General features: G+C 36.6%; 1 protein-coding gene across 1 annotated transcript; it reads right to left on the minus strand.

The window, feature by feature from the left end:
* Positions 1–3,021: 3,021 nt before the first annotated feature.
* NMBR (neuromedin B receptor) lies at positions 3,022–20,392 on the minus strand. Its single transcript, XM_030314627.1, has 3 exons — positions 19,971–20,392; positions 6,478–6,826; positions 3,022–3,444 (listed from the first exon to the last, which is right to left on the minus strand). Exons 1-3 carry the CDS (start codon positions 20,390–20,392, stop codon positions 3,043–3,045), a joined length of 1,173 nt encoding a protein of 390 aa, XP_030170487.1. The 3' UTR covers positions 3,022–3,042.
* Positions 20,393–21,620: the final 1,228 nt, after the last annotated feature.

The raw sequence follows: 21,620 nt of genomic DNA on the forward strand, positions 1-21,620 counted from the left end.
TATATGATAAAAGTAAATGTTAAATACTTGCCTTCATCGTGCTGTATACAGAATATATACTAATATCTTAATTCTCAGGCATCTATTCCCAAGAAAAGAAGTATTTGAGAAAATGGTACAATTCACAGGACTTCTTGAAAATGAGAAATCATTACAGTTAGTGAGTGAATTAGGATTATAACCCAGCGGTAGAGTGCAACAGCCAGACTCAAAACAAAGTTTGCATAGGGGCACCTGGGTGGCTCAGTTGGTTAAGTGTCTGACTTCGGCTCAGGTCATCTCGCGGTTCATGAGTTTGGGCCCTGAGTCTGGCTCTGTGCTGACAGCTCAGAGCCTGGAGCCTGCTTCAAATTCTGTGTCTCCCTCTCTCTCTGCCCCTCCTCTGCTCTTGCACTATCTCTGTTTCTCAAAAAATAAATAAACATTAAAAAAAGTTTGCATAGATAATCCTCAACCTGTTTAATTTATGAACAGAGTTCTGAGTTTTGACAGATTCTCTACACTTCAGGGTTCAACAACTTTAAGAGAAAGTTTGATTTTCAGTAATAATAGTAACCAGAAAGAAAAATTTTAAATGCAGCCAATAAAATAAAGACTCAATAAATAAAATAAAGTAAAATAAAATAAAATGCACCTAAGAGTTTGATAATATTGATAATATTATATAATCAGGCATATAGCTATTTTTAAAATTCTTTAAAAGAGGAAAAACTGAAATTTGATACTATTATTACTCCGTTAGTGTCATTACATAACATTTTTAACAAAATATGTATAAATAAAAAAAAGTTCTAAAATATCTCATGAAAAATGTTTTTAATTCCTAAAAAACAAATCAGATAACAGATTATATAAAAACATTATTCACTTAAACTTTAAATCTTAGGACTTTATAATTAAGATGTATAGATATCCCTTTAGCTTTATATATACATACATATATATATATATAGTTTCATACATATATATACAGCATATGTATGTTGTAATATATATGTATATATCAGAAACTAAAAGAATCTTGCAAGATATATTTGCATATACCTTGCAATCTTTCCTAGATATACCTCTACTCTCATCTTAATACTAGTGGACCAAGGATTACCTTTGGTTCTTTAGATTTTAATGGATGAGGCTTGAAAGACTCAGATACTCAGAATTCATGTAAAATTGGTGTGTAATATTTTGCACCTTTCTGATGAGTGGATTGACCACCTTTGCCAAGGTTAAGAACAAATAATCGAGATAAAAGAGAGTTACAACTGAGTTGTAAAGGAATAGTGGTGCACACACCATGGTAAGGCATCTGGTTTCAGATATCACCTTCCCCACAAGGATGTGTAACTCCTGTTTAACTTTCTTAATATTCCTGAGCCTCAATTTTCTAATCTATAAAATAAAGATAATGACAGCACATATTTCAGAGATAATTCCATGAAGTGAAGAAAGCCTAAGATCGGAGCTCTGGCAATGTGTTTATGTGATCGGGTAAAATTTGTAAAATTTACTAGTGTATTTCTTTAATAGACATATTCCTCAAATTGTGTAACTTTTCATACCCTACTAAATTTGATATTTCTCGGGGTTTATACTGAGTACTAAATTAGATATATAAAATAGGTAAAGCTTTAGGATTATGCCTAGAATAAGGAAAACACTTGATTCATGTTCATTACCATTATTATTATTATTATCATAGGTAATTTGCTTGTGTTTATTTTTCCCATTACTGCATACAATTATTTCACATCCTAAATAGTACAGCTTAAGGGTGTTTAAGAAAGAGCTCAGCTATGTAATATAATAAGAAAATACAAAATATTAAAAAAAATAAACCTGTAAGTACCTTTAGAAAAAAAAAAAGAAAGAGCTCACCTAATTTGTAAAGAGAAATTATATTAATTTTATATATTAATTTTATAAATTATATATATATTATAATATATTATATATAATAAATTATATATTAATTATATATATAATTTTATAAATTAAATTTTGTATATTAATAATTTATATTAGTATATATACTATTAATATACTTTATAATAACTAATAATTATAAAGTATATATATTAATTCAGATGTTAGATTTACTGATACAAATCTGAGAAAGGGTAGCTTTTAGAATTTAATCAAGACCATGCTTGCATTTTAGAGAAAACTCTAAGATGGTAAGTCAGAGGAAACTGTGGTACTATGCCAAATAAACTTGCTTAAATGAGATTTCACACACTTGTTAGGTGGCTATTGTAAGAGAAGACAAGTAAGTGACTGACCTCACCAGAATTACACTAATCTTCTCATATCTATACAGAAACATCGAAATGTTAAAGGACTTAGAAATGTATACACAAATGGCCATGCAATTTTATGAATCATCATTTTGAGACATATGATACCTGTTTTACATCCATAATGTAAAATCATATTCATATGATATCTATTTTACTATTCATAATCAAATGGCATCATACCTTTTAATCACATACCTAAAAGTTACAGACATAAGCTATCTCTATAAATTATGATTAATCACACAAAGAATCACAATAAATGTTATTGACTTGTAATTAAACTCTACCTTTTTAATTTTCTATTTTATTTAAATAAAGGAAATATATACATGCAGTGGTTATGAACAAAATTCACCAGGGAAATATGATTTCTTTTCCAAATAATAGGAATTTGAATATTACCATCACTGAATCAAGTCAATATAGGAATACATTTCAAGATAAAACAAAGATAAATACAGTAGAGTTGGCTCTAACAACAGCTTAAATCCTGAAGCAATATTGATTTATACACAAACAGAATTTCATTTGAATGACTTTTAGTGTGAGATATATATTTTTCAAGGCAAAATCCTGTTCAGAGAAGAATGCTAGCTGTGTTTGTCTTGCCTTTTCTGAGTCAATCATGAAATCGCCTGATGAACCAGCTGAGCAATAGTAAGAATCAGAAAATTGTTTCTTTCTGCTCTACTCCATAGAGATAGCAAGGTAAGTTCTTTCCAGGTAGTGAGTTGAATGGCTGAAATCACAGTGTCATTTCCTGCTTCATGCTGTTCCCATTTAGTAAAATAGAATTGGTCACCACGTTCTTAGCATTGCTTTTCAGAGATGTCATACGCACTGCAGAAGAGCTGAGAAGGTAGCTCGTTGATCTCTCTTGATAGGACTTCCTCCCACAACACAGCTGGCTATTGAAATGCCTCCTGAAGCTTTCACTGAGTAGATAGAGAGCAAATGGATTGACACAAGAATTGCAAAAGCTCAGAACTCGGGCAACTAAGGTGACAATCATGTGGCCTAGAGATGAGTCAATCTCATTATAGTTGAAAGACCTATACATGTAGAGAATGTGATTTGGAAACCAGCAGAAGACAAAGCAACCCACAAAGACCAGCACAATTTTAGCCAGGCGTTTCCGTGTTTCCATCTGCAAATACAAGCAAACAGTCCCTTTGGTTAAAATGAAAATGGAACCATTGACGTGAGAAACATTGCGCAAAAGAAGTGAAACTTACCATAGCATGCAAATGCATCCCAAAATACAAAAACTATTTTCCTCAACAAAGTGATGATTTTAACAGTTTGACAAAGCTTATTTTGGTCACTATGCTCTTTCATCAAATATATTTAGCAATATGATTTTAAGCGTATATGGAATTTAATAAACAAAACAGATGAACATACAGGAAAGGGAAAAAGAGAAGGAGGCAAACCATAAGAGACTCTTGATGACAGAAAACAAACTGAGGGTTAATGGAGGGAGGTGGGCAAGGGATGGGCTAAATGAGTGATGGGTATTAAGGAGGGCACTTGTGATGAGCACTGGGTGCCATATGTAAGTGATGGATCACTAACTTCTACTCCTGAAACCAATACTATACTATATGCTGACTAGAATTTAAATAAAAACTTGAAACTAACTAAATAAGTAAATAAAATAAAATTATTTGACAGCTTATGTAAGACCAGATGATAAATTACTAATAAATGGCTATGTCTTCAAGCTAAACTGTGACCTATAAAAACTCTCTCTTTTTTTTAACTACTTTCCTGTTGCTAAAGTCTTATTGTGTTCACTTTAAACATTAATCATTTCTGTTTGTATTAAATCCGCTGAATTAATGAACCACAAAATATATTTGGTATTAGATTTTGTTTAAATCAGGGTAATTGAAATAAAGCTGACTTTTTAAATCCTTATTAAACACACACACAAACACCCACACAGACACACAAAAACTTGAGATTTCAACTTCTGACTCACATAAATCAGAACCATCTGACATAACTGTCAATCCTATAAGTATTAACTATGTTAGATTACCTTTAAAAATAAAAGTACATTTTCTTCCTTTTCGTAAACTTTACATACTGTGTTTACTGTTTTATAGGAAACTCTTCAGGAATGTGATAAAGAGACAAAATTCAAATATTGGACATATATCTCTTCTAATCTAAAAATTATTTTCCAATATGTAGAGTTCAGGTTTAGCCCGTATTTGTCTTACTTGTTTAAATATTTAAATACGGCAACATGAGTATGAAAACTTAGTTTATCAAAAGATATTGATAGGAGGCAAAATGATATATTCTGGGCTAAAACTACTGGTAGTCAACTAGAACATACCAAAACTGGAAAGGTTTACAATCCAAACATAACTGGTATTGGGGGGTAGTAGTGAGTGGCGACAGGGGCAACAAATAAAGGTGCAGTAAAGAGGAGGAACGACAAATGCTGTGGTCCAGATGTATCCCAGTGGCATGAGTTAAGCAACTTGACTGTAAGATAAATGTGAAATTTATATTACAAAGCAGTGTCCACACTAACAGGTGGAGTATGGGTGGAAGAATTTCATGCCAGTCTGTGTCTGGAGACACACAGGCAGGCCGTCAGCACTGAGATTACTTCTCGGCAGATATCAAGCCCCGTTACCCAGCCAGGGTTTATAAGTCCCAATAGAAAACTCACAAAACACAAGGCAGAACTAAGGCCATTTAAAAAAATAAAATAAAAGTGGAGGTTGGAAGGTGGGAGGAACTCAATTTTAGAAAACAAAGCAAAAACTCAAATACCCAAATTGAGATACAATTTGGATCACAGGGCAAAGGAAAAAGCACAGTGAGTCTATGAACTGGATTTTTTGGCTACCATGAGGCTAGATATTTATTTTTACTCACCTATCCATGTATCTATTTATTTATTTATTTATTTATTTATTTATTTATTTTAAAGTCTATTTATTTTGAGAGAGAGAGAACCAGCGGGGCAGGGGCAGAGAGAGAGAGGGGGAGAGAGCATCGAAAGTAGGCTCTGCCTTGACTGCAGGGAGCCCTATGCAGGGCTCACACTCACAAACTGTGAGATCAGGACCTGAGCTGAATTCGAACACTTAAGTGACTGAACCTCCCAGGTGCCCCACGATGCTAGATATTTAGATAATGAATGTATTAATTTATCTAACAACTATTTTAATGATTGGTTGATTTTTTAGCTTTCAAAAAAGATGTGGATCTCTGATTCTGATGGTCATCAATAAATAGAGGTTACCTTCCATGCAAGAAACCCTTCCAGATTCTGCTGTTGCTGAAGTGTGCAAAGCCTCAGACTGTGCCTCCAACTACAGCCCAGCAAATTTTAATGATCCGCCATTCAACTTGCCTTTAACTTGGTGAAGGACACCCATCATATCCCTGTACCTACAGAACCTTTGGAAGAGGTTCTTCGCTAAAAATACACAAATGCACAACTTGAAACTGTCCCACTAGAACAATATTTCCATCTTTTTGTGGATTAACACAACTGGTTTTACCTTAAGTTAGTATCTCTGAGTATTTTCTAAGGAAGAAAGACTACATAAGGTGCATACTGTAATTTTTAAATTAATATATAATTTTTATAGGAAAAGCTATAATGTTGAGTTAGAGAAAGTACAACTTCAGCATCAACCACCTCTTGATCACTCTCACCTTTGTTCTCTACCTGCTGTTCCCAGAGCCCCATTCTGGCATCCTACCAAACCTCATCCCCAGATCCTAGGTCCTTTCCTGATGAATCCTTGTCCCAGACTTTCTGTCACCCTTAATGGGCTAATGGGAGAACAGACAATAATTAAATAAATTTATAGTTAATTTTCTGGTTTATTATGTTGTTTTTTGCATGAACATTTGCTGGTAAGGAAAAGCCTTCAAAGACATTAAATTTTAATAGCTGTAGGCCCAGATGGCAGATACGCTGGACCTCAGTGGGCTTTTACAAAGCTCTGACATGGCCACATACTGGAGATGCCCTCCCCTCCTCCTCCCACCCCAACATCTCTTCTAGTTCAGGCTAATGCTTGTGCCAGTGCCCTGTGATTCTGTTCTAACCATTCATGGTATTGAGAACCCATGCCATAGAACAGCAGACAGCAGTTATTGCATCTGACCCACACACCCCCACCCACACACCTAACAAGCTTACCTGTTTTTTGGTATGTTCATTGTATTCTCCAGGAAGATTATGTGCACTTTTAATTAAGGTCTTTGCAATATGATAATAATAAACGCTAATAATAGCAAGTGGTATGAGGAAATAGACCAAGAAGATGAGCACTGAATGAATCTTTGGGTGTAATTCATCCGTCTGAGGGTAGGGTACACACGCCGTGAAGCTGCCATTTTCAACGCCCTCAATTCGCGTCACTTCCGAAAACACGGCTTCCGGAAGCGCCAGCAGCACGGAGACCACCCAGATCCCCACCACCTTGACGCAGGTCCACAGCAACGCCCGGGACGTCTGGATGTCCATGGGGTTGACGATGGCTCTGTACCTGGGAAGACAACATGACTCATATTACTCTCTTAGAAAGAAAAATGTAAAGAAGAAAGAGGAAGGGAGGGAGGGAGGGAGGGAGGAAGGAAGGAAGGAAGGAAGGAAGGAAGGAAGGAAGGAAGGAGAGATCCTACTGGCTGAGAGAGAGGTGCTAAAACTCTGTTATTCCCTAGCTGTTTTGCAGTATATGGAATACTTAAAATCTTTGATGTCTGTCTACAAGACATTCCATAGCTTATTAACACAGAAGACGGAGAAAGGAAAAGATTTTAAATTGTCATTCCCCAAATTCCATTAATTTGCTTACCTCTTTTGCAAGTATTTTTCTAAATCACACATAGTACAAGTATCATCAGTTATTGAATATTTTCATTTTTTTTCATTTAAATCACTGCATTTTCAAAAAACTATCACTGCTATAATTGCAATAATAGAAACCCTAAAATATAAAATGTCTACAAAATAATGTTACCAACTTCTATTTTGCTGCTCTTCACCTTCTGTGACTTAGTCTCCCACTTTTTTTCCCTAAGGGCATTAGTAAACCTTAAAGACTGGGATTTTCTCCATAATTCAATCATAAGAACTGAAAGAACTGAAGATGGAATAACATCCTGTCTTTGTAGCTGAAATTTATTTCCTGTTGACACCTCATGAAAGCCTCTCTCTTCCTATATAACACCATCATAATGGTAAAGGAACTACACTCCAGGACACAAGGGCTTAAAGAATATAAACAGCTAACTCAATCACACACTTTAGGGTAATCATAATGCAAACAAACCAAAATTATATGTGAACATCAAGTTATTTATATTTTTCTGAAAGTATTTCAGGTTATAGGACACCTAGGAGGTTAACATGATACAGTAAAAAATTATTTTAGTCAAACAAACCTGAGCCATTTTCTTAACTCTACTATCCTTTGGAAAAATCACTTAAGGTCTTTTTCTTCACCTGTAAGGTGGGGATAAAAACATTTTTCTCAAAGTTTTGTGATAAAAAAAAAAATGGAGAGACTATCTATTACTGTGCCTGCCAACTAGCAGATACTAACCATGCCATGACTCTATACCTTCTCCTTATTTACAGTTGATTTAGAATGCTGCTCTAAAAATTCAGAATACTTCAAGCAACAGAACAAGCAGATAAGGTCTGAGGTTCTGTAAAGATGTTTCCCATTGCCCGGAAGAGAGAAACAGCTCCTGGCCTCAATACCTCTCTGAGGGGAGCCTCTCTTTCTTCTTCCTGATTTGCGTCAAGCATCATTCCCAGACCCTCAATCAGAGAAAGACAGTTTGCATTTTGATCTAGAGAGTCTACCCCTGTATACCAGGACACATATAAAACTTAAAGTAGAGCAACAGCAAAGGGCCTCAACACCAAATTAAATAAAGTAGCGAACATACTGCATTTGTTTCACCTAGACTTTGCACGTGGCAGAAAAAAGTAGGCATGTGTTTCCCACCCCCCCACTTCTGCTTAATTACATGTTCAGAAGAAAGTAAAAGTCGAATTACAATCGGTAACTAGAATTAGCTGGTTTTTTCTGTTTCTTTTTAATGTTTATTAGCTTAATGCATTCAAAGAGGTGGGGTTTTTTGTTTGTTTTGTTTTGTTTTTAATCAGAGAACACTAAGAGCCTGTAAAGAATAAGAAAAGCAGGACCTGATTTCATTTCAGGTCCTGCTCCTGAGTTGAACCAAATTTCATATCATTACCTCCATATGTCTAAGAAATGTCCTTCTGCCACTATCTCTTGAATTAAATATTGTAGACATTTGCTCTTGACATCCTATTATGGAAGTTGAAGATTTTCTCTCTTATATACTTCTATCTCTCCCATTACCAACTTCCTAATTCAGTAAATTATATTAAATGTTTATAAAATAGTCACTAGATTGTTATTATGACCAACCAAATATCTCTTACTGTAGAATTAAGTAATATATTGTTTTCTTTCCTAAACATGTCTTCGATTTACCTACAGTTGCTACTTGATCTTTTTTTTTTTTTTGCATAATTTTCCCTGTACCTGAATTTACTTCTTCCTGTTTTTTTGCCACCTTGCTTTATAATTGGAGTCTCAGTACTTGAATCTAATTCCTCCTTCACTTTATCAAGCTCATCTCCACCTTCTTATTGGTTTTACTTTCTAAGATGCTTTATTAGCCTTAGCGTCCATTCTTTCTTATAATTTTTTTTATTTCCACCATTAGATTTTTAAATGTGCTTTTCAGTTTTATTTTGAGAGAGAGAATATCCCAAGCAGGCTCCACATTTCGTGTGGAGTCCAATGGTGGGCTCGACAACCCTGGATCATGACCTGAGCTGAAACTAAGAGTCAGATGACCAACTGACTGAGCCACCCAGTCAGTGGTCCCTCTGCTATCATATATTTAATTTCTAGAAGTTCTTGTTTTGCAAGTGAATAGATCATTAGAAGAACCGTTCCCTTTATGGATTCAAGTAACTATATTTTAGTACCAATATACATTATTTTCACTTGTGGATTCATTTTTTTCTTATTTCATGTTCAGATATCTCTCTTTGCCTTTTTTTTTTTTTTGGCACTAGTTACAATGATGTTACTGGAATTCATGGAAATATAATTAAATCAGATTTTTAAACAAACCAAAAATGAACCAATACACTTAAAGATATTTATTTGGTGGTGTGTTTGCTTGGCTTCTTTATGCTGGAATTTCTCCTCAAAAGTTAGGTATCTACTACCTCCCAGTTCCTATTTAAGATCAAAGTGCCAAAAAGCCAATCACAAATTATTTTGTACGTAGAGGAGATGGAGAAAGAGCAGGGAAGTTTTGGGGGGTGATGGTTACCAAAAATTAATCAATTAACTAGCCTTCCTTGTTATGTTGTCAGAAAACTCAAAGAATATTCTGAACTTTCCTTTGTGGACTTAAAAAGGAGGAAAACGTCACTCCCCTATTCCCATTTCCACCTTATCTCTAAGCACATAAACAGAAAGCATGTTGGGGAAACTGCAAAGAGGAATGGAAGTTATACCTCCTTCATTGTAATAACATTGCCAATAACATGCCGCTAACATTGTAATAACAGAGCTGTAGCAACAGCTCTTGGATTCTTGGTTTAGGGGAAGTAAGAAACCTAGTTGGAGTGTAAGGAAGGGGTAGAGAAGGCTTTTTCGACAGGGACAGTTCTTAGCCATGTCCTGCAGGAAAGGGAAATAAACTTTGGATCTTCTTGTAAATGATATACATTTGCTAGAAAGGGGAGTATTGACAATTCTATAAAGCTGGAAATTATAGTTTAAAGCAACAGATTAGTGAAGCATCAATATTAGTCCTTAACCATGGTTTATAATTGTCAGAGAAGAAGGTTTACACCAGTGTTTCATGTGCATCTTTGAAAGGATAAAAGGTAAAACAATACAGAGCAAATATGGACATGTTTAATCATCCTTTATTTAAAAATTTATGAAAATATAGGAATGAGGGGTGTCTGGGTGGCTCAGTCAGTTTAGCGTCTGACTCTTGGTTTTGGCTCAGGTCATGGTCTCACATTTTGTGGATCTGAGTCCCACATCGGATTCTGCACTGACAGTGCGGAGCCTGCTTGGGATTCTCTCTCTCTTTCTCTCTCTCTGCCCCTCCCCCCCCTCAAAATAAATAAATAAACATTTAAAAAATATAAGAATGAAACAGTCCCTCAGTATGAAAACTATCTCATTAAATTTAGTAGCATAATACAAATGTGTGAAAAGTTATGTTTGTTTTCTTTTAGACAGTCTCAGAAAGGTATCCCTAATTGAAAACTTAAAAAATAATGAATCAAAAGGGATTAAAGAAAACATAATCACCATTCATGTATTAAATATCAATAAATACATATGCTTCTTCATTAATTTCTGTTTTGAATCTTGCACTTACCATATCTGTATATAGTCTAAATTTAATGTAAGGGATAATGAAATCTCATTGTATTAAAATACATATAATGAAAGTTAGATCAATTTTAGCTCATATAAAGTCATCTCAATTTCTCAAAATCTCCTTCTACACATTTCTGCACACATACTAGTTAGACTATCCATAATCTTTTTTTTTTTTTGCTTGTCATTCCTTCATTTATAAGAGGCCAACAAAGAGTTTAAATGTGAACAATCTGACCAAGGAGAAAAAGATATCACAAAAGCAAGAGAAAGAGGAAATTTCAAAAAGAAGTGTAGACCTCTGTGTCAAATGCTCCTTAAAGATAAAAACAAAAACAAAAACCTCCTTTGAAACTGGAGCCTATGTCTTACTCATTGTTGTATCTAAAGTGCGTAACAATGCCTGACCCACAGTCATTTCTCAGTAAACGTTTGTTGAACTAATAGGGAAATGTGGTCCGAGCAGCAAGGAGATTGCTTATCAAGACAGTTTTGGAAGAGTGGGATGGTCATCGGATATTAGGTTGAGATGAAAATGATGTCAGGGATGGAGACAAAGTCTAGTGAAGCCCAAGCTGGATCAATATTCAGAACCACCTAGAGAGCTGAAGAAAGATAGAGTCTTAGGTTTCTCTCCAGACTTACACATTCTCTAAGATATAGAATGTGAGGCTCTACATTTTACTAAGATTTTCAAATGGTTCTGAATATAAACCAGGTTCAGAAACCACTTTTCAAGTAGATTGACTGTGGCAGTAAGCATCTTTCTGCAAGACCCCTGTGAGCTTGTCTGGTGCAAAGGACATATGTTCAGCAGTAGAGAGTTTCTGGAATCCAGCAAAAGTTCAGCGTTAAGAACTAGATGCCTGCCCTTTATAATACGTCACATCATGTTTTAAAAAGTATTTATAGCTCACAGCAGTAAAATTTATTCTGAATAAAATTACTAAATTTATTATTTAAAATATCTATTCACGATCATAGAACAGAATGTCTAAAATGATAATCTTTTAAAAATAATGTAGTAAGTGGGATGTCACCTTGGAAAAAATGAAAAATACTGGATTCAATTACAGAGGGCTCAGTAATTCCATTTGACACAAATGGATTTACCCTCTGGCCAAATCACTTTGTTCTTAACCCATTAAAGTGTGTGACTTAAATGACATATGAAAGTCTCATGAGAAGGGGAATGACAATGACAAGTCATGTTGATGAAGGCAACAGGTTGGAACTAGCCAGTCTATGATTAAAGGAATTGGGGAAGGGCTATAGAAGGTAGAGAGATCACCATCATTAATTTTACAATAGGCTCATTTTGCACCCCACTTTACTGCCTATTATCTAATAATTAACTGCATATGTGAATAAATATTATTTTGAATTAATGGGTCACTTGTCATCCTGACACATAGATGACATAGCAGAAGTAGTTACACAGCAACCTACTGTTTATGTTAATTATGTTAATTATGTTCATGTTAATTATGTCATTTGATAAAATAATCCTGTGTAGTAAAATTGATTGGTGTACCCATTTTACAGAAAAGCTCATTGAGACTATGGGATTAAGTGATGTTGAAATAGCCACAGAGCCAGTAGGCAGATGACTTAGAATTCACACAAGACTATCTTGTGACTTCAGATTCTATATTTTTTCAGCTATGGCACATCACAGAGAATGCAACTGAAGAATTAAATTCCTTACCTCTTCTACCCATTTTCTCTTAAAATGTGATTCTTTTCCAAAAATTAACTTAAATCACAATTATTAAAATTTCATTTTCAAAATATTCTTCTCAAATTTCCACAAATGATAAAAGTAAAGAAGCTCTACATTGAAAGTTGAAAAAATATTCTTGTTTGTTTATTTTAGAGAGAAAAAGAGTGAGCAAGCACATTCACACACTCAAGTAAGTTGGAGGGGCAGGGAGAGGAGCAGAAAGGGAAGAGAGAATCTTAAGCTCAGGTCCATCTGATGGAGATGTGGGGCTCCATCTCATGACTGTGAGATGACCTGAGCCAAAATCAAGAGTGGGACGCTCAACCGACTGAGCTACCCAGGAATCCCTTGAAAAAAATATTCTTAATGAAAATCTGCAGAAGAAAAAAATCAAAACTTAATTGCACATGTATTAATGAAGATAAGGACTTGGGATAAATAAATGTTTAATGTTTATTCTTGTTCCCCTTGAAGATCCATGAATAACTGGAAATAGAAAATACTGCCCGGCACATCAATAAATCAGTGGCTTTCACAAAGATGGGCTATGAGCCTAATAGCATTGAATATTTTGTATCAATAATTAAAGCAATAAGTTAAAAGACAGTTCATTAAGCTTGAACCTAGCAATATTAAGCTCGGTCATCACTTTGGAGCTTGGACTGAAACTGAAAATAACTTTGGTCATACAGAAACCAGTAAGAATACAGGAATAAAAACAACAGACAATTAAAAAGGGAAATGTAATGAAGACGTGTATCTTTTTGTATAGAAAAATAAACAAACTTTCTCAATACCAAAGTTGTCAGTATATTTGGTATGTGAGTGGGTTCTCCATAGAGCTTACAATAATCTACTAGTTACATAAATATTATCTAAAACCTACATACTATTTCACAAGTAAAAGTAATAATGGAAAGTAAATACACAAATATAGCATATAACTATCTCGTACTGAATATTTGATCAACACCTTCTAAAAGAGAATCATCTACAACCCATATCAGCATCAACTTTTCTAGAAATGCAGTAAGTAAAAGTAAGGACTAACTAAAAAACTTTAAGTAAGAACTTATTGAATGGAATATTACACAGCCGTAAAGAATGAGATCATGCTATTTGTGACAACATGGATGGACATAGAAGGTATTATACTAAATGAAATAAGACATATGAGAAAGACAAATACCATATTATTTCATGCATGTGTGGATTCTAAAAAACAAAACAAATGAATAAAAAAAAAAACAGAATCAGATCTACAAATACAAAGAATGTGCTGATGGGTGCCAGAGGGAAGAGGGGTGGGAGAGGAGCAAAATGGATAAGGAGAGTGGGAGATAGAGGCTGCCAGTTATGCAATGAATGTCACGGGAATAAAAAGAACAGCATAGGGAATATAGTCAACGGTATTGTAATAGCATTGCACAGTGACAGATGATAGCTACACTCGTGGTAAGGATAACATAACGTATAGAGAAGCTGACTCACTATGTGGTACACCTAAAACTAATATAACATTGTTTGCCAACTATACTCAAATTTTAATTTTTTTTTTAAAGAGCTTGTTGAGAATGAAAAAATAAGAATGCAATTAAAACTACTAAAGACCTTGGAGATCCGTCAATCCTCCTGAGCAATCAGCAACCAAAGGACCAATGTAAATCGTTATTTTTGTTCTTTAAACACACAAACAGCAAGTGTACTGGTGGGACAGCTAACAGTAGAGAAAGTGTTGAACTTCACTGACTTCCTGGCTCAACTGGAGCAGATGGCCCCTTATTTAAATGCCCCACCACAGGCAAAAGACTGACAAGGTACACCGTAGAGAGTGTTTCCACTGAGAAGTGGACCAAATAGAATCAGCGTAAGTGATTAACTGAAAGACTTGTTGCAACGTGGAGGGCAGTGATAGAGCCCCAGAGACAGAACTCACCATTCAGCTGCCTCACCAATATAGTGTCTCTTCTCTTTGGGCCTTTCTCCACTCAATACTCAGGGAGGGAAATAATAGGATCCTATCTACAGTCCCTTGGCTCTACAGTTGAAGACATTATTCTTATTTTGCAAATGAGGAAAATACTGCCTTATGAGCATGTGTTTTGCACTATTTTATCGTCTCCAACTAGAACATTGGAACCTAACAGATACAGGATTATCACCCACATGTCCGGGGCATCCCTCCTTAGTTATAGTGTGTCCCAAAAGTTTCGGACCAAGGTGCATGAATAATCTTCAAAAACTATAAAGTAGTACACAAGTTATGGCAATAGTATGAATATTGTGAGAATTATACAGCCTCTCCAATGTCTCAGATTCCTTCTAAAGAGAAGGAGAAAGGACATAAGCTAGAAGCATTTGAGACTAATGAATAAAAGATATCTGAGTTATTGGAGTCAAAGATAGCAACTTTTATTCAACAAAAAAAACCCATATAAATTCAGATTAAAAACTGATACATTAAGTGCAGATTTCAATTTATCCTGTTTTATGACTACATAAAAATAACAGCTGAGCACTTCTTATGAAAAATTATCCTTTTTGCATTGGCAGCTAGAAAGTTCACAAACCTGTGACTCACATTTGTGACGGTATAGGTCACCTTAGTCTTCAACTTTTATTTTTCCTCTACCTGGATTTCCTCCCTTTTTTATATCTGTTGTGTGTTGTTTGTATCTTTGTTTTTAAGCTCCCTTAAATTCTTTTTGGAACAAGTTGAAAATAAAAAAGTCCTTCCTCTGGTAAAATGGGTTATCTGTAGGGTGAGTGTGGAGTATTCTCTTAGGTAGGTATGGCCAATCTGAACTCCCCAGAAGAGTTAAGAAACACACTCTAAGTGCTAATCTCAGCACCGAGAAGTAAGGGCTTCTCAGCATACTATCCAGGGCTCCAGACCAAAGAAGAAAACATCCCCAGTGGGGCCAGCTGGTTAATCAGTACCTGAGCTTCACTCAGGAGTTTTGGTGAAAACCCAGAAAACAGATTATGGCATTCCCTCCCATCGCTGGACTAAGACTCATAAAAATGCTTCTGAAGGCCTTGGGACTGTTAGATCCACGGTGTACATTTCATCTGTTTCAATATTTTAACAAATAATTATACCGAAGAGAATATCTGTTTGCATTGGTGTAATATCCAAATAATATTAATGATTCAAGGTTCATCATACCTAACAGAACTAGCTTAGTTATGGAATTAAATCTGAGTATCCTAACTTGCAACTAAAAGCTTGAAATCATTAATATGTTAACACTTTAGTTAGATTTGGCAAAAAATTTTGTTTGCATTCAATCCAACATTGGCTATTCAATACCAGAAAAACAACATAATCTGATACATTAAATTAATATTAATTGCATTTTTATTATTTTATAGGTTTTTAATATTTAATTTAAAAATGCATTTTAGGGGCGCCTGGATGGCTCAGTCGGTTGAGCGGCCGACTTTGGCTCAGGTCATGATTTCGTGGTCCGTGAGTTCGAGACCCATGTCGGGCTCTGTGCTGACAGCTCAGAGACTGGAGCCTGTTTCAGATTCTGTGTCTCCTTCTCTCTGACTCTCCCCCGTTCATGCTCTGTCTCTCTCTGTCTCTCTCTGTCTCAAAAATAAATAAACATTAAAAAAATTTTTTTAATAAAAAATAAAAATGCATTTTAATTAACAGTTGTATTTAAAAAATAAGAAGAATTGATGCCTAGTTTTACATTGGTAAATACATAAAATTATTAAGTTTATAGTTCAGCCCTAGGAATCTGGGAAATTTTTCCTCTAAAGGAAAGAGGAGAACTCATTCTCAAAAGTTATTTGCATTTTAATTAGGGGTTTTTAGAGGCCAAAAGGTCTTCAGGAATCAAAGAAATTATATCCTAAGTTTGGAAATGAAGCCACTGTAATAGATAGTGATGGAGATACCTGTAAGCCAACCACAAACAAAGTATGTTTATGGGATCCCACCTGCTCAGTATCCCAGCGTGTGTGTGTGTATGTGTGTGTGTGTGTATGAAAAACTGTTAAAAACATAATACCACAGAGAATATGCACATGCCTTTAATCAGCTATTTCATGTGAGCAAGCAAACAAGTACATTTTCAAAATATAAAAAAAACATCAAGATAAAAGTAGAAAATAAACTAAAATCACCAGACTCACCATCTCGGATGGGGCCCTGTCTCTCCTCCTCCACTGGGGTTATGAAATGCCCCTGAGGCACATCTACAGTGGACACAAAAGACCTTTCCTATGGATGTACCCGTTGAAACTTCTCAAAAAAGCTTGGCAATTCAAGGAATAATAATCTCAAGAACCAAAAGTGTCACCCACCCAACACTTTGGTCATATCGAACAAGGTGATTTAAGCCCCAAGGTTGATTCATAAATATTATATTTCTTATTTCAGTCTCTGCTCTCCGGTGATGCTGATATCGATGCTCTATAACACTGAAGTCCGCTTCACATTGGGATGTGCTTTCTGAAATAGAATGATCTTCCTGTTTCTTTTTCTACATTACAGTGATTTCTACTTCTATACTCTATTTTCTTAAGGAAAGACATTGAAGCCATCTAATGAAGATAGGATATTTGGTTTAATGAACAATTGAATTTGTTGCTTAAAAAGTTTTCCTATTGCCACTACCACTACTTAATTTTGAATTTTTATGATATTCTTTCCTTTTGTTGAATCTAATGAATCAGCTTTCGAAATCATTATTCCTTTTGTACTCTTGGGTGCTTTGCTTTAAATTGAATTTTTCAGTCTATTTACCATTAAATAGGAAAAATCATTAATAATTTCTTAGGCCTGGAAAAGTAATACTGTGGCTTAATGGTAAAGAGTATGGACTTTGAATTGAGCTCAAATGTTGGCTCCATCACTGTGAGACCGTGAAAATGTTGCTTAATTTCAAGGCTTAGATTTCTTCACTTTAAAATAGTACTCTTATGTGGATCCTGAGAAACTTAACAGGAACCCATGGGGGAGGGGAAGGAACAAAAAAAAAAGAGGTTAGAGTGGGAGAGAGCCAAAGCATAAGAGACTGTTAAAAACTGAGAACAAACTGAGGGTTGATGGGGGGTGGGAGGGAGGGGAGGGTGGGTGATGGGTATTGAAGAGGGCACCTTTTGGGATGAGCACTGGGTGTTGTATGGAAACCAATTTGACAATAAATTTCATATATAAAAAAATAAAATAAAATAAAATAAAATAAAATAGTAATAATAATAATGCCTGCTTCATAGTATTGTGAGGGTAATAAACTCACACACAGAAAAGCACAGTGCTAAGTACAATTAGTCTTCTACTTGTTTCCAAATTCACAGGAAATCCAAACATTTGGTGAGATAAAATGGGAGGAGATTAAATACTTATCAACACTTGATCACTATGTTCTGGAAAAAAAATAGAAATGTAGACAATATATAGCAGAACATTTCCAAACCACTTTAATTGACTATTGGAATGTATTGGGTAATTTCATCACCAGTGATTCCAGTTCCTTAATTTATATTTCCAAAACACACAACGTAGAATGTGGACCAAGCAGAAGAGGCAACCCACCTTTCTTTATCCTTATTATTAAAGTATCCACGCTGCATTTACAAAGTACATGATATATATATAACAGAGCAAAAAGGTCAGTAAATACATGAGTAATAGCATGTTCTCAGACCTTGGTCAGAGCCAGCCAATTTACCTGTGGGTCTCCATGACAATAGATTGAGAAAAATGGCATAAAATAAACTCTAGCCCTGGATCTTGCTGCTAGCAGAAATCAAAGCACAATTATAGTAACTTTAACTATTGTATTCATAGCTATTCAATATGTTTTATTCTAATTGTTAAGTAGTATTCTTTTAACTTTCTAATTAAAATGGGTCCTACAAAGAGGGGCAGCTAAACTAAAAAGTTATATTTTAATTACAGGGTTCAAAAAACTGTATAAAAGGTAATAGAAATAGTGTCATCTTAGCAAAATGAGGTACATATAATTTACCCAAAGGCACCCATTTTTATAGGAATGTGGTTTTAGAAAGAATATGACACAAACTAAAAAGTCAATCATATTTGGTTTAAAAAGACAGAAGCTCTCAACTCGCCAGTGATTGTTGTCTTTCCTTCAACAAAGATTAACTCTTCAATGCCAGAGTGATGGAAAGGTATTAATGCAAATACCGGGACACTTAGATGGAGTCATTTTCCACTCATAACATGTAAATTGAAGAAGAGGAGTGCATCCACCACCTTAATCATCCAAGTTCAATTGTTTATCTAAATAGCTTAAGTCAACACCCCATCCCGAAGAGAATTAAACCAGGGCTCCATGCACAGTTGCCTAATAGGACATTTTGTCCGCACCCCCATGCAGACATTTCTCCTGCTTAAATGTGGGAAAGCATGATGATAGAGAGACTGAGGGAGAGGCATGGACCAACAGTCAGCAGTCCCGGATTCTCCAGCCTGCCCTGCCAGCGGGATTCACTTTCCCTGGGCCTCAATATCTCACCTCAACACCTAAAAATGACATGGTTGAACTTAGTTGGTCTGCAAGGTAAAACGCTAGACCTGTCTCACCTTTAAAATATGTGAAAAGCAGGTTTGATATCAAATTTGTATTTTTACACCACCATTTTAAGATACTAAAATTCCGTACCTACCTGTTTGCAGGGGAGGGGATCACTTAACTTGAGGCATTAAAGCAAGAATGTGTAGTCAACTGTCTGAAGAGCATTTACTATTGTAGTTGTTTGACTTGGAATAAATAACAGAATTTGGTTAATAAGTACAAATGATGTTTCCCCATATTTGAAAAAAAAAAAAAACTCAACATCAAACACTTTCCTAATATTAAGTTAGACATTCTTACCTATTGACTGAACAAGGAAAGTGCACTTGTAAGATTTTAGCACACGGAAAGCTCCTACGTGATAGGTGCCCTGTTGCCCAATTATTCTATAGCTTTTCTATGAAATAGACAGTAAAGATTTTCAAAGTGTGTGCAGGGGAGGAGGGAGACTAGGCTACGCAATTTTAGAACTACTTTCTTTTTTTTTTTTTTTAATTTTTTTTCAACGTTTTTATTTTTGGGACAGAGAGAGACAGAGCATGAACGGGGGAGGGGCAGAGAGAGAGGGAGACACAGAATCGGAAACAGGCTCCAGGCTCTGAGCCATCAGCCCAGAGCCCGACGCGGGGCTCGAACTCACGGACCGCGAGATCGTGACCTGGCTGAAGTCGGACGCTTAACCGACTGCGCCACCCAGGCGCCCCTAGAACTACTTTCAAACTAACACAATGTTAATTATTTTTAAAGGAATATTTTTCTTATATATTTTTTCGAGCTTCACAACTCAGTCCGTTTTTAACTCCTTTCACTCCAGTTCCCAGATACACTCTCTCTCCCTCTCTCCCTGCCCACCTGCGGGCTTTCCTTTCTCCCTCCCCCCCCCCCACCAGGGGCACCCCTGCCCCTCTGCGCCGCTTTTCCAGGCCACCACTACCTGCGCCCTTACCTGTCGGCGCTGAGGGCGGTGAGAGTGAACACGGAAACCCCCACCGAGGTGAGCTGGATGACCGGGATCAGTTTGCAGCCCACCTTCCCGAACATCCACTCGTCAAAGAAGTAGCGCGAGGCATCCACCGGGACGCAGGTGAGCAGCAGCATCAAGTCCCCGGCGGCCAGGTTAGAGATGAAGATGTTGGGGGCGCTCCTCATGGCGCTGTTGCTCATGAAGATCTTCACCAGCATGATGTTGCCTAGCAAGCCCACCGCGATGATGAGCAGGTAGAGGGACGGGATCGCACAGCGGATCGCGAACTTGGCGCTCGTCCCGTCGGCGGCGGCCAGCAAGTCCCCCTCGGACACCCCGGGAACGAAGCCGCTCTGATTCGCGCCTGCGGTCTGGGAGAGGTTGCAGAGAGACTTGGGGGGCATGTTCTCCTTTCCAGGACAGTCCGCTGGGTTTTCATGCGCCCAGGTGCCCTGAAAAGTGCAACACCCACTTGGCCTTAATCAGTTTCCCTCTCACGGGGACAAGTTTACCGTCTGGGGAGAGCGAGTCACGCTGCCGCGTCCCGAAGAGGATCGGGCCTTGGGGAGAAGTCTGCCCACGCTTCGGGACTTCACTTCTGGAAGGGGCACATGGCTTCCGCTGGCTCCGAATTAAAAAAAAAAAAAAAAAAAAAAAAAAAAAAGGGCAGAGCAATTGCGTCTTCGTTCCAGTCTTCAACGGTTTGTTCCCTTTCACAGAGGAACCAGTCCTTTTGTGAACAAAGATTTTTTCCCTCCGGAATTAAAAAAAGTACCTGCCGGACAGTTCGCGGGGAGGGGAAGAAGTCACCTTGTCCTTGCCCAGCGATCCGCAGGTGAAACCCTGGGGGCGGCAGGCACTTTGCTCTTTGCACAGCTTTGCTCTTGTTTCTGCAGTGCCTGCCGTAAGGTGCGGAATTGGAGGGGATCTGAGTCCTCTCTCGCTCACTCTGCGCCCCTACATAGTTACATCCTTACCCGCCTCCAAGCGGGAGGAGCCCCAGTTTGCAATCCTCAGGATTCAGGGGCTGAGCTGTCAAGGCCTTGGCACTGTAACACTGAATTTAGGAAAGAGAATGAGTGACAAAGGACGGAATAAATGAACGGAATTCCGCAACCCCCCCCCCAACACACACACACACTCTCTTCTTTTCTGATCCATTTTTCTCACCCCAAAGATGGAAACTCTTTCCAACAGCTGCATATTAGTTTTAAACATATTTATTGAAATATAGCATGCATAAAGTACACACTTCTTAAATGTACAGCTTAATGTAATCACCATTCAGAACCTACAATCTAGCTGCTATCTCTTGAAATAACCACTATTTATTCTGCCTTTTATCATCTAAGATTAGTTTGCTGCTTTTGAGGATCCTATAAATGGAACCATAAAGTGTTTAATCTTGTGTCCAGTTTCTTTCAGTTAACATTGCACCTGTGAGACCCACTCATGATTTTGTGTGTAGCATTTTTTCATTGTTGCATAGTATTCCAGTATAAATATACCCACTGTATTTATTCCTTCTAATGATGACATTTGTATTCTCTATAGTTTTAGCTGATTTGGACAATGTTTCCATAAATACTCTTTGCCTGTCTTCTGGTGCATATTTGAATCTACATGTAGATT

The sequence above is a fragment of the Lynx canadensis genome, chromosome B2, assembly GCF_007474595.2.
Source record: "Lynx canadensis isolate LIC74 chromosome B2, mLynCan4.pri.v2, whole genome shotgun sequence".
Taxonomy (NCBI): domain Eukaryota; kingdom Metazoa; phylum Chordata; class Mammalia; order Carnivora; family Felidae; genus Lynx; species Lynx canadensis.

Excerpts from the sequence above, each read along its gene's own strand:
- NMBR (XM_030314627.1), bottom strand. The coding sequence starts at position 20,392 with ATGCCCCCCAAGTCTCTCTGCAACCTCTCCCAGACCGCAGGCGCGAAT. Across the intron at positions 6,827-19,970 it reads ACCGCCCTCAGCGCCGACAG|GTACAGAGCCATCGTCAACC; the intron begins GTAAGGGCGCAG and ends TTGTCTTCCCAG. Across the intron at positions 3,445-6,477 it reads ATGAACATACCAAAAAACAG|ATGGAAACACGGAAACGCCT; the intron begins GTAAGCTTGTTA and ends TTGTATTTGCAG.